The sequence below is a fragment of the Simochromis diagramma genome, unplaced genomic scaffold, assembly GCF_900408965.1.
Source record: "Simochromis diagramma unplaced genomic scaffold, fSimDia1.1 OVJJ01000304.1, whole genome shotgun sequence".
Lineage (NCBI taxonomy): Eukaryota > Metazoa > Chordata > Actinopteri > Cichliformes > Cichlidae > Simochromis > Simochromis diagramma.
Genome location: NW_024387030.1, coordinates 8039724 through 8053283, shown reverse-complemented (window position 1 = coordinate 8053283; position 13560 = coordinate 8039724). Strand labels below are relative to the sequence as shown.

The following is a 13560-nucleotide window of genomic DNA, read 5'->3' as shown; positions in this document are numbered from 1 at the left end:
ATTACCTTAACTTTCATGCTTAATGGTGACACTTAAAAAACACTTTCCGTAATGCGGTTTGAGAAAGGGCTGGTCACAAATTAGTCTTTTACCTAGAATTTATAAGGTAGTGAATATACTGTAGTGTGCATGCACACACACACACCTTGGAGAACAGACCTGTAAATATACCTGTAATTGGAGGTGGGTGTTGGCTCCCGAGTCGATCAACTGGCATGTGGTTGAGCTTGAAAAGGTGTACGTGCATGCGTGCGACTATGGCAGTAATGAGCACTGAGCCATGGGATGCCCAAAGGCAAGGTTCCTTAACAGGGTCAGACTCAAGGACGTCTGGCACGGTTCCACACGCCCACCTACAGTACGCACACACATAAAACATACTGGACCAGCAGACTGCAAGCTGATCGAGCACCATTAAACAATGTGAGGAAACAACATGCTTTTTGTGCATTACACTCACCCATTGGCTTTTCTCTCGTTGTCTGTCTTCTCTCTCTCTTTTATGCTCACACACACACACGCACACACGGTGAAACACCCTCTATTCGTCCCCAAACGAACGGGAGATTCACGCTCCACTAGCAAAGACTCTCAAAGTGTAGGTTATTAATGAGAGCATGTCCTAACAACATTACAGAGCTACTGCCCCATGGACGAGAGAGGAGAGTGAAAAAGTGTGTGAGTGGAGAAGAAGAGAAAAAAGGGCAGAGAACAGGAAGTGCCAGAAAAGAAGAATATATGAAAGAAGAGGAGGAGGAGAAGAAAAGGGGAAAAGGAAGGAGGTGAAACAATTAAAGAAAAAGGGTAAATTGGAAACAGAGGGGGGAAGTGAAAAAACATGACAGAAAAGGAAGGGTGAAGGAAAAAAGAGATGAGAGAGAAGAGACTAAGGTGGAGCAGAGGTAAGCGTGGTAAGGAAATTTGGGGGTGCAGGGAAGATTTAGAAGAAGGGGAGAGAGGAGAGATGGCAAGAAATAGAGGACACAAGACACGAAAACAAAAACGGATGAGCAGAACATCAGAGAGGAGAAAAGAGAAAGGGATTGGACACAGGGAAGAAAAAGGGCAAACAGAAAGGTAGACACAAGGACAGAAGAGAGCAAAAAAACAGAAGTGTAAATGCGAAAGAAGGGAGAAAATGAAAATGAAATGAGAAGAGGAAAGTGAGAGGAAAACTGGAAAAGAGAGGATGCTGAAACACCCTGAGGAGCGTCAGTAATGTGTATGCCCTATGGCATTATAATGGTTTTATTGGAAAAAGCATTAATGAATACATGAACACTGCTGAGTGGACAGTGCCATCTAGTGTTTTAAATTTAAAACCCTGAGCGTGCATCTTCTGTCACGCTCTATACACCTATGCACACTACGCTGCATAAATGTCCTCCTCCCCACCACTTCACATTTAAACAATCTGCTGCTTGTGGTCATTTTTCACCCAGTTTGGGCCGTATTATGGATGCAACATGTGTGTGTGCATGTGTGTGCTCATGCTTGCCATGCTTGGCTGTTATTGGGCAAGCGATCTTGGGAGCATTGTGGAAGCAGAACGATAAGCCTGGTGTCACTGGCGTCTAATCATACTCTGTGTTCCTTATCAGCTCTGGGCTCAGGAGACGGAACAGAGGAGAGAGATAGGCGGAAGAGGAGGAGGAGGCGGGGGGTATGGTGGGAACTATGGAATGGAGAGGGAGAAGTGAGGAGCAAGAGGGTTAGGTTGAGGGTGAGGTCGATAAAGAGAGGTGAGGGGAGAAAAACGTGAGCGATGAGAGCTGTGAGAAGGGAACAGAGGACATTAGAGAGGAAGAGGTGGAGATTTAAGGGTCTACTGCACTAAAAGCATATAAAGAACTAGTGCCAAGTTCTGTGTCCCGACTCACCTCACCACCCACACAGCACAAACCCACTGTGTGTAAGAGGATCTGCTAACCCATTGCAGCTTCCAACTGCATGCACACACTTGTAGCCTGTGTGTGTGTTTTAGGGTTATCAAGAGTGCTAAGGATGGGTGGTAATTGAATAATGACAGTAACGCCTCTGATGGATTACCTGTCACTCCTCTCCCCTCTCCCCCTCCATCACTGTCATCCCCTTCATCTTTGGCGCTCTCGCCTGGCAACCTCCGGTCAAACCATTCGCGCCATCACCCGTGTCAGCGCAGATGAAGACACCCACAAACACGCAAGATGACACTAAACACAACTTTTGTAAGCATTATTGTATTAAAAACAATAGGAAAAACATCCAGAGGTTTCATTTACGTTAAAAGTTTAAACTGCGAGTATTGTTAGCTAAGGCTAGCAAAATAACATTAGCAACTGAAGTGGTTCTTTTATAAATGGCTCCAAAGTGTTTAGGCTGATTTATAGTTGTGTTACAGCTACAGCCTGTGGCCTGACATACACCTTCACAGAAATCTTACCACTTGCAGCGACAGACCACAACTTTGCTAGTACTTTGAGGTGTAAACACAGTATTTTGATGAATGTATAGTGACCGAAATTAAATTTATTAAGCTTTCATTTTATCGAGCTTCTTCACAATGTTAATGCAATAGCCAGGATTTTTCCTATGTTAAATGTGCTGTTTACTCATTTTGCCTCTGCAGCATGTTCATGGATAGGAGCTTGTCCGTGTGCTGCATATCACTTATTTAGCGACTTAGAAATACGCAGTAGTGCACACACATTAAAAACGTTACAGTTTTACTACTGTTTGTGTGCACTTCTGCTATCTTGGATCATGAATTTGGGGTCTCTTCTCTGACTTTCTGAGTTTGTGCTGCACATTTCCCAGTTTCAGTAATTCTCTGAAGTAGCTTGTGAGTGCTTGTTGACAAGTCTTCACGTTCCATGCAAACTACAGGTGATCACATACAATCTGCTGGCAATAAAATCAAGGAGTTTTATGTCAGACTGTCAGGGAATACACATTTTCCACTTGTGACTCGTGGTTGCCAGTGTGTCACATATTAGTCTCTAGGCCAGTATGACTGGGGCTTTAGCAACTGATTTTCTGGTGACCGCTGTCAACTTCCAGCAATCGCTTGCCAACTGGGGAATACCTCACCTGGTCATTGCCAGATGGTTACGGATTGGCCTGTAAGCATGTGTATCTGGTGCCTTGTTTTCTTGATACTTTATTATCAGGATTAATTATCACAGATTCAAAGTGTTGGACACACGAATGCCACATGGTAAGTGTTAATGTGTCTGCAAACCCTCAATCCAGTCATAATAGACAAACTACATAATACACGTCTTTGTAGTAAAGTGTTAAAAACAATGACATCTGCACACTGGAGCCAATGTTTGTGCTTGCTATGTGTTCTTTTGTGTGTGAACTTTTCGCTTCTTTTCCTGTTCAAGCATCTTTTTATACACATTCATCACTCAGCCCATGCCCAACTGCTGTTGACCTTTTTGGGCTACTGCACAAAACAACATCTAAATGCTTAAGATCTCCTGCTATCTGGACCTCTGGTTATACATAAGGCTTCTTGTTAGATAGTCCAATAATCTTATTGGAGGTGTAATGGCCTTTCTAGATGTGCACAAAGCCTCTGTGTAGGTGGAATTCCCACAATCCCTCTCTCTTTGTAATCAAAGACACACACAAAGCCAAAGCAAGACAATAAATCCAGCAAAAGTTTCTCTTATGTTGGCAAAGCAATGCAGACACACCAGTATACAAATATAGATGCAAACAGCTATAGTATGCTTTAGTATAAGTGCAAAAAAAACTCCATTTCTAAATGACTAATTATCACTTTCCAACACTTGCACTGACACGCTCCCTTCTCTTATATACTCACACTCAAGTTTCAGAGGACTGAATTGAATTAGTTGTTTTTATTTGTGCATCGCAGCAAAATGGGCAGCAAGAGAGCTGAGGATTGAGAATGATTGCAGCACTCTGCTGCAATGCAGTTCAATCTACAGTATCTGCTCACTTCTAAATGATACTGCTCCATCAAAAACATGGGCTTTCTCTAAGCCGCTGGCATTGTAAATCTGGTAGCTTTGCCAGCAGGCGCATTTAGCCTACCCTGAATGGAGCTCTGTTTGCACATGTAGACCACCTATGAAGATAGTGTGTCTCTGATTCACCTGTCCACCTGGGAGGTGCTTCTCGCTAACCGAGTGAACACCTGAGCCTTTGTGCTTTTCTGCTTCTTTTCATCCTCTTGTGTCCCTCTCCAAATGACTGAGAGGGAGCAAAGTGACTATTTCTGAGTAAATGTGTGTGCAAGAGGCAGCCAGAGAGTGGGTGATGAAGCAAAAGAGCTGATATCAAATCTAATTCATTTCCACACAGATATATAGCTGTTTCGGGATAATTAGAAGCCAGCATGAAAAGAAGAGAGGATTATTCTCTTTATCATCATTCGTTTAATTGGTTGAAAATAAAGAAGGTTTGCAGCACTACACATTCACGAAGAGACGAGTATTTACATCAAGCCTCTTTTAAGCCTGTTGGACAAAAGTAGCAACAAACAGCACCAAAACCAGAGTTGAAGAAATACAACAGAAATGCACACACAAAAAAATCTGCCACCAAATTTCTGCAAATTATCTGTTGTACCAGCTGTGGATTCTTCATGCATGACGAGGTCTAAAGACCACAGTTTGATGAGGAGAACTTCATCCGGCTTATCAGTTGATTGCCAAGCTCAGTGATGCGCTATGTGGAATAACATGAGGTGGACATGAGGTGAAAAGCCCACAATTACAGTACACGATTCAGTAGGTCAAGTAAGGTCAAACTGGTTGCGTCTCTTTAATTATAGAGCCTTATAAATGCTTATAGATGCTGTTTTGTTTTTCTTTTTGTCAATTGCAGTTGCAATTTCTTTAGTAATTCCCCAGGACAGTTTTTTAATAAGATTAAATTCAAAACTGACTAATTAAACATCCTGCTGTTAGTAACTCTTACACATTATCATTATCATCATCTCACTACTGGTGGTAATGTTCAATTATAAATGACATATTATAGGAAAAAACCCCCACATGTGTATAAAGACAGGAGTGTGGGAGAGGCTGCAAATCTTGAGGAATCTGGGTGACGCAAATGTTGTCACAGATGAGAAAATTATCATTTTTTAAGACTCCCTCAAGGGTCATTGAAGGCAACTCAACTTTAAGTCCTCCCCCTTTTCTAATCGTAAGGTGTTAAAATACACTGTGAGCTGACACAGCCTGGATCACCATACCGGACGTGAGAAAGTAGTGATCCAAAGGAGTAAGCTATACAAGGCATGGGAAAGCAGGAATGCTATCAACACTAATGCACATATGCACTCACACACAGGCACAAACAGTATAGTATGCCAGAGCACCAATTAGGGCATTAATGGCTGTGGGAAACAAAAGTGTATACTCTCTTTCTCTCCCTCTCTCTGTCTCTCTCTCTCTCTCTCTCACACACACACACACACACACACACACACACACACACACACACACACACACACACACACACACACAGTAACTGAGACTTCTAAGCAAAAAGTTAATAGCACCCAGTTGTTCAGTGCCAGAGACAGACCCTGTGGGAGTGAGGTGGAAGGGTGGTACCGAAGCTTAGTCTAATGAAACAAGCCAAGAAGGCTGCAGTTTCCCAACAAATATACAGGGCAGCAAATGTTAAGAGGATTTTTTTTGGTATGTGTTAATCAAACACAAAAGAAAAACCACAACAATCATTAACTTTTTTTGTCCTATCCCTTTCTTTTCTACACTTTCCCCCCCAGCGTCCTTTAAAAAACATGTTCAATTTTAGTTATGTTTTAACAGCCAACTAGCCACTCTTTAACCTTGTCATAACCTGCCAGCAAGCATATTAAAAGACATAAAAGTTTGGAGGAGGGCAAGGATATAATATTAAAGATTGGGTGGTGAAATGCAGGGGGAAAAAAACATTAATAAAGCAAAGCTAAAAGAAGAAAATATGGTGAGACGGGGGACACAGATGGCAGGGAGGGAGGATGGAGAAAGCGGGATGGGGTGGAAGATGATGTGCTGGATGTCTTCCTCCTCTTCCATCAGCAGAAGCCTGGTGGTGGGAGAGTGCAATAATGAGAACAGCTGCAGTGGATGCGCTCACAGATACACACACACACACAAAGCAAAAAACACTCCTCCAGCCACTTAGCCACCCACTCTTCATCAGCAATTCCACATAAACACATTTTTACACACAGGCAAATATGCACACGTCATCACTCTTACCCTCACACTCGAAGGCTTGCAGCACAGTGGTATAAGTGGGGCCCAGCCAAGAGGAGTAGCTACCCAGAACTCTCTGCAGGTGGTGGGTGGCATCACTGAACAGCAGATCGGATTGGCCATAGCCTGCTGAGCTGAACAGGCTGAAGCCCTCCGTGGCATTGCCAAACACATTCTGCAGGAGAGAGGAAGTGTGTGACTGCGCTTAATGCATGAGGGCATGCATGGATGTGCGTTGGCATTCTGTGTACATGAGTGTCTTTCAGATTGTGTGTAAGTGCAGGCTGGGCGGATCAGCACAGGACGTATCAATCATCCTGGAGTCTCCCACACACTGAGTACGGAGGAAGGGTGACAGTTTAGCAGATACCTGCATACTAAGATGTGCAGATAAATAGCACAGGCTCCAGAGATCCACACACAGCTCTGTGGAAAAACGTGCATACACACACACACTCTCACACACACAAAAGCAAAGCACCTGCAGCTTATGTCCACACCCACCTGTAAGCGTTCCAGGTACTTCCAGACACGGCACTTGTCCTCCATACGCACCACCACAGCGTTGGCAGGGACTGCGGCAATGTGGCATCGTTCATACTCCTCCAGACCGGCATCCGTTCCATCAGGACACAGCAGCTTCAGGTCCTCCACCTCCAGATCCAGGGCCCAGGACTCTTGGTTCTTACCTGGGCAAGAGAGGAGATGTATAAACAGGAGATTGGGATTTTGGGAAATGCACATTTGATTTCTTTCACAGCGTTACATAAGACAAATTAAACCAATCTGTCTGTTAAATGTAAAGCTCAGCTACATTAAGACTGCAAACAGTTAGCCTGACTATTAAGGGATTAGGTATCTCTGACTATGACAGAGCAAAGTCCACATGCCAACGCCTCTAAAAGCCAGTAATGAATATGCACTTTCTTTAACATGGTTTTACTGTGGTTTAGAGAAACTAGTGTATTTCTTGGCCAGCTGTAGAGATATCCTGGGTCCTCATCATGATGATAAGATTACAGTAAGTTGTGGGTTGCCAATTTAGCTCAGTGGGTGAGCAGGCGAGCATGTGAAAGAGAGTAGCAGCCTGAGTTCGAGTCTGACCTGCAGCCCTTTGCTGCATGTCTTTCCCTCTCTGTCTGTCTACACTGTCTCTGTCCGATAAAGGCTAAAATGCCACGAAAGTAATATTTAAAAAAAGTTTACAGTAAGTATACCAAGACATAGTTGTCCATATAATTGCACGGTCTCCCTCTGAGTTAAGTCTAAGGAAAGTAACATCATATGCATTGACCTCCTTATCTAACCATTTGAAAGCTGTAATGTTTAGTATGTGATTATTCCTCATACACTGAATAAGCTATTTATATTAACTAAGAACTACTTTAGTTTTTTATTTTCTTTTGTGCATTCATTAATTTGTTTATGATGACACATTTATCAAACAGCGCAACCCTGATTTATGACTAATTTACCAATATTTTATATGCTGTTTTTGTCAGATTTGATCGGTCCCCTGAGAATTTTAAAAAGGGAAACAAAACCCCGTTTAACAAAACAAACAACTGTGTGAAAAAAGGGTAAACCACCTTGAAGCCTACTGCGTTCCCAGACAACAGCCCAGACCTTCTGTGTTTTCCTGACCTCTGTTAATCGTTCTGACTCTGGACATTTCTGAACCATATGATAAAACATGCTTCGTTAAGCAGCGACAGCATTTTGTGGAGCTGGCGTCAAACTGCTCCTTCTCGGCTATACCAGCAGAGCCTGTGTAGCGTGACGGCGATAATGATCGCCATTAATTTTGGATGTTGCCCAAAGCAGAGGAGCAGATGCAGCAAACAGAGAATTAGGGCACTTCACTGCTGGACAAAATGTCTGCAACTCTGTGACTATCCTGTGTGTGCGTTTGTGTGTGATATCTGTTTCTTTTTCATTCTCGCTCTTATCTTCTCTTGTTTTCATATTGCTTACTTTTCTCTCCGCCTCACATTCCCACATATTATCATATGACATCATAATTACAGTGCAATCCAATCACTGTATTCCACTTTCTGTAAAAAGCACAAATGGGTTATGAAACACTGACATCCTATGTCTTGACAGGGAGTTGCACCCTCTGCATATTCCAAGCAATGTAATCACAAATTGAGACATTATAAAAAATTATATCACACAACAACGACTATCATAGTCTCTAAAATAAACAATATTTTGCACACTGACCATCCAAATTGTCAAAGACTGTTGTGTGTTTGACAAAAGCCACGTCGCCGAGGTTCTCAGCCACGCACCTGAACGAAAACACACAAACAGCAAGACACATTCAGTCTATAAATAGATTGAAATATGAATGAAATCAGCACAGTTGCCAGTGTGCTACTGTTAACACACTCTGGAGACCATAAGTAAACTCCCTCTGCCACTTACTGTGGCACTTTAAGAAATCACCCCCTGTAGTTCTTTTGTTCCCCTCTGAAGTACATTCAGTACTGTGCCAAAGACTGTTCTGCACAGACGGCAGTACTGCACAGCACAAACAGTATTATATATTTATATTTTAATACATACATGATTTTCTAAACAAATTATGCGACACAATCACAGGAACTGTTAGATTTATTATTTTCTGTTCTCTTATTTTAATCTGGTTGTGTGTTCCATCTGTTCACTATATATACACACAGTAATTTGTCACTGTATTGTTATTATCTCTACTGCATACCTTCAGATAAGGCATACACTAGAGTTCCACTATTATTTTCTTTATGGAGGCAGCATGCTGGGATGGATATAAATTGAGGGCAGACACAAAGGCAGCAGTCATAACATCTACTTCACCTCTGGGTGCTGTTGTTGTATTATTTCCCATGTTACTAATGTCAGTGTACCTCAGAGCTCCTGATTCTCCGTAATGCCGCTCTCTGTGGTTGTTGGCACAGATGTGTCTGTCGTTCTCGTCTCCTATACAGGCCTCGCAGAGGTTCTTTGGATTGTTGCCTCTGGGGTCGTGCTGGGGATCCTTAATGCCTGGCACGCAGCTATAGCCGAAGAAGTTCCCCACCACTAACAATAAAAAGACACAGACACCAAAGAACATTTGAAAAGTCTTCTGCACTTTCATGCTTAAGGTTTTTGTCCTGTTTATAAACTATTGCATGGTCAGCATATGGACTGTACAAGGCTACAGAACGCTCTAAACTCAGTTAGTATGATGTAATTGAGAGGGGATATCCTTATTGTGGTCATCTTAAGCTCACACTACTGTGATCACAGAAGAAATCTCAGACAGGATGAACTGTGAGTCATGCCCAACTAGTCAATTCCAAGAGTTAAGAGAGTCCAAGAATAAAAATATAGTACTGGAAATGACCATAAAGGTTCCCTGTCAAAGTAAATAACTCAGGTCCACTTGTCTTTCTTTTTCATCTTCCCACTATTGAATTTTATAGTTTGCTATCAATATCACAAGACTTTAAAAGTCAGATTTATCTTTTTTTTGTGCAGTTTAAATTTACCTACTGATTTAAAATTAAATAAGTATGAGACTCTTCACTGTTTGGGACCACACGTGCAAGTTATGCTCAGCCAAAAATGTATTTTAAGACCAGTCTCTACAAGATTTGGATGCTGGATTTTTATAGAAAGAAAGACCACACTAAATTCTTGATGGTTGGGAACCATGTGTCCAAAGCACCATAATAATAAACTTTAAGAGACAGCATTTTTCCTGTTTATCTTTCCTTCTGATTTTTTATTGTGTTTCCCCTTTTATCCCCTTATCCACCTCACATTTACAGAAAGAAGCACCGTTGTGTGACTTTCTCCTCTCCTTGCATCTCCAGCCTGCCTCATTTCTTCACCTCTTTGTTCCCCTTCACTGCTTTCCCAATTTCCCCTCCTTGCATTGAACATTTCATACACCTTCCACCAAAGCACACCTACACTTATATCACCCCTGTCCCCCCTGACTCACCTCTCGGGAAGTTGCACTGCTCTCCTACACTGATTTGGGATGTGTTGACCAAATAGCCAATGGGAACAGTCCACCCCACTGTGGTTCGAATGCCGGGGTGACAAGAGCTGCGCTCATGCATCTCGAGCAGGGACAGGTCTGAGGAGGAGCGGCGTGCCATTGCCACCACATAGTAGCTGATACCATCTACAGATGAGACCAAAAATGAAAAATAAATAAAAGGAATCAATTTTAAAATTGGGATTAAGCAGTGGGTGCAAAAAAGTATTTTGTGTGAACAGTATCTGCATTTTGGCATAAGCTGCAGAGACTTCAGTGCCTTCCTGTGTCACCTGCTGCAGACCTTAAACACGTGACTTACCTACACCATTGTAGGACTCTCCTGCAGCAAGCTCCAGGCCATGGCAGAAACCAGCAGCATAGATGTCATCTCCAAACATGGAAGCTGCATCTGCAGTTCCATTCTGAGCAAAATATATATTCATATTTTTATATTTCCCATTTTATGTCTCACAGATACTTTTTATTTTCTTTTGTAGTCACTTTTTAGATATAACAGTTCCTATTAATGTTAAGAAATTTCAACTGCCATGCATCTGAGAGAGCTGATATAAAAATTAATTAAATAAAATAAATTAAATGTACGACAGTTTTTGGTAAGAATCTACTTTCCCCATCAGTTGTTTCTTGTGTACCTTGATTTTTTCCATACAGTCCCTGGTGTTTAAGCCACGGACACACTGCAGTGTTCCTTTTACATTTCGGGCTGTAGCGTTTCCGGCCAAATCCAGACACTTCTGCTCCTCAGCATCAGACAGCACACACCAGGAGACTTTTTGAACACAGTAGGGACAAGTTGCAAATTACATATGTGCAAACTTTAAACAGTTAGACCTCAAATTCCACAACTCATGCAGTTCTGCCACTAAAGCCTCCTTTTAAATATACAAACAAGCAGGATTTGATCACTGATGTTTTTAGCATTAACCTCCTAGGACCTGGCGTGCACACATGTTGACTACACATTTTGGGTTGTCTAGACCAAAATATCAAATTTTGCTCTACAAGGGCCTGATATCCACTTACGAGAACGTTACACTGCCACTGTTCTATCGAAATTTAATGTGAATGTCCTCATATGTGAATCTCATTTTTCTCAGAAACAAAAATAAGGTAAAAAAAAAAATCACGTAATTCTTTGTTTTTACATTCATCAGGTCCAAATCAGCCCAAATAGCAAAGAGAAATTAAAAATGCATGCCATGGAAGAGTTCGGGTCTTAGGAGGTTAATCTGACTATCCAACAGTATTAAATTGATACCTGTAGTTTTTTGATTGGAGAGACATCTGACATACAGAAGAGGCAGAAAAAGCAGGAACGCTGAAAGCAGTCTTCTCCCTGGATACTCCATGTCAGCTCTGGATGGAAACCTGCTTGGGACTAACTCGCTAACACAGCTGAGATGAGGAACAGGTGGAATACATTAAGAAAAGTCACTTGTGTGTCCCTTCCCTCGCTTATTATTTGGTCTTAGGAAGAGAGAGGGTGAAAGGTAAGAGAAAGAGATAGGTAGGCTGACTGTAGAAGAAACCATCACATTATTCCTCTTTCCCCGCCTCTTCAGTTGAAAGTCTTAGCAGATAATCCTTCCTCCATCTCATGACAGCAGTATAGCATTTCCCTCTCTAATTATCCACTGAGACTTATCCCTAGTGGAGAGGATAGTGGTAGAAACATGCAGGCTCGGAGCAGTTCAGGTCACCTGGCACAGAGTGTCGACCGGGGGTCTTTAATTAAAGAAAGCTGCGGATAATGTGTCTCTGTGCTGGAGCTCTGTTCCTGGAGAATAGATACTGGCTGGGTCTTGCTCTGACTCACTGGAGACCTAAGCCTCAGGTAAGCAGGGACAAACAGCACTGGCCATTGTTCATGGTCAGCGGACCCTGTGGAGGGAAAACGTATTGGATACTTGATACAATTCTCCTTTTCGCTCTCTGCTCTGCACACACATAATAACACATCCACACGCGTACACACAAACACACACACACAGAAACTCACTGCCATTTTTCTTGACATCTACTGTGCCAATCAATAATTGAAGCAGTCTTCAGAGGTGAAAAGTGAAATTAATATATCATTGAGTCCATATTTTAGGTGCAGTATTATGTAATAATAGATCTGCATGAGAGCTGAGGGCACGAAGAGTCCTATTGGTTTTCATGAAACTTTTCAGGAAGAGGAAAGTTGGGAGATCTGATCTTCTGCACACTTCAGTGAAGGGACAGGGAGCACAGAAGGACTTTTGAAGTCTAGCACTCACATAATACTGGTGATTAAATGTGGAGTTTTGAGAAATTAGTGAGAGAAAATAGGATTTTCCCAAAAGAACCTGTTTAGATGAACTTCTGAAACATTCAGATCTTTATCTTTAATCATTTGGTTCATATCAATAACTGTGCTATTTTTCCTTTTTTCTATTAATTTTATTTACCTTGCAAGCAAGCAATTTATTTGTATAGCACTTTCGGAACAACACAGCTGAACACAAAGTGCTGTACACTTGGCATGCCAAAAATGATACATGAATAAGTTAAAAAAAAGAAAAAAATGAAGAAAAAAAAAGATTTACCCAAAATAAATAAATAAAATAAATAAAAACTTAAAATAAAAAAATAAGCACAAATAGCACAAAAAAGTATAAAATGATAATTAGAATTAAAAACAATAAAATGAGCACAATAGATTAAAAACAATAAAATCAATAAAATCAGGGTTACACAGTGTCATATGCTAAGGAGTAAAAGGAGGGTTTTAAGACGCGTTTTAAAACCACCATTGACCACCATCACTGTAAATGTTTTATTCCTTGGAGGATGAAGACAGCATGAAAACATAGACAAAAAGAAAGATCAATTCGAAATGCTTTGTAAGGCTAATGCTAGCGTAGCAATGGCTCTACTGAGTCAAGTTCAGCCAACAGAAACCTGGCAGATCAGGTGACCTTAACACCTGCTGAAGGCTCAGCCGATGCCTGTGGCAAATCTTATACAGGATATGTTATTTATGTTGCTTCTGCCTGCATAAAGCCTGATAACCTGTTTAGATGGACCTCTGCAATCTGCAAGTCGTTTTGCAATACACCTCCACACCAGCTGCTCCATTCATACTTAATTTAATGTTTGTTGTCTCTGCTGTTCCAAGAGGGAGTCTTGCTGCTCCTCGTCCCGCTTTTGCCTTTCCACATCAAAGCTGCATTGCCAAAATAATTACTAGAAATGGAATGATATTTGCCTTGCAATTGAGAACAATAGCAATTTTGAGGTCAATATCTTGCTCAGCACATTCAGGAG

General features: G+C 41.6%; 1 protein-coding gene across 1 annotated transcript; it reads right to left on the bottom strand.

Annotated features, from left to right (window-relative positions):
• Nucleotides 1–4377: 4377 nt before the first annotated feature.
• Nucleotides 4378–12176, bottom strand: LOC120740494 (otolith matrix protein). Its single transcript, XM_040042898.1, has 9 exons — nucleotides 11528–12176; nucleotides 10902–11038; nucleotides 10568–10670; nucleotides 10207–10392; nucleotides 9122–9296; nucleotides 8457–8524; nucleotides 6735–6919; nucleotides 6234–6405; nucleotides 4378–6057 (listed from the first exon to the last, which is right to left on the bottom strand). The coding sequence occupies exons 1-9, from the start codon at nucleotides 11616–11618 to the stop codon at nucleotides 6047–6049; spliced, it is 1128 nt and encodes a 375-aa protein (XP_039898832.1). The 5' UTR covers nucleotides 11619–12176; the 3' UTR covers nucleotides 4378–6046.
• Nucleotides 12177–13560: the final 1384 nt, after the last annotated feature.

Excerpts from the sequence above, each read along its gene's own strand:
- LOC120740494 (XM_040042898.1), bottom strand. The coding sequence starts at position 11,618 with ATGGAGTATCCAGGGAGAAGACTGCTTTCAGCGTTCCTGCTTTTTCTG. Across the intron at positions 11,039-11,527 it reads CTCCAATCAAAAAACTACAG|TCTCCTGGTGTGTGCTGTCT; the intron begins GTATCAATTTAA and ends GTGTTCAAAAAG. Across the intron at positions 9,297-10,206 it reads GCAGTGCAACTTCCCGAGAG|TGGTGGGGAACTTCTTCGGC; the intron begins GTGAGTCAGGGG and ends TTTTATTGTTAG.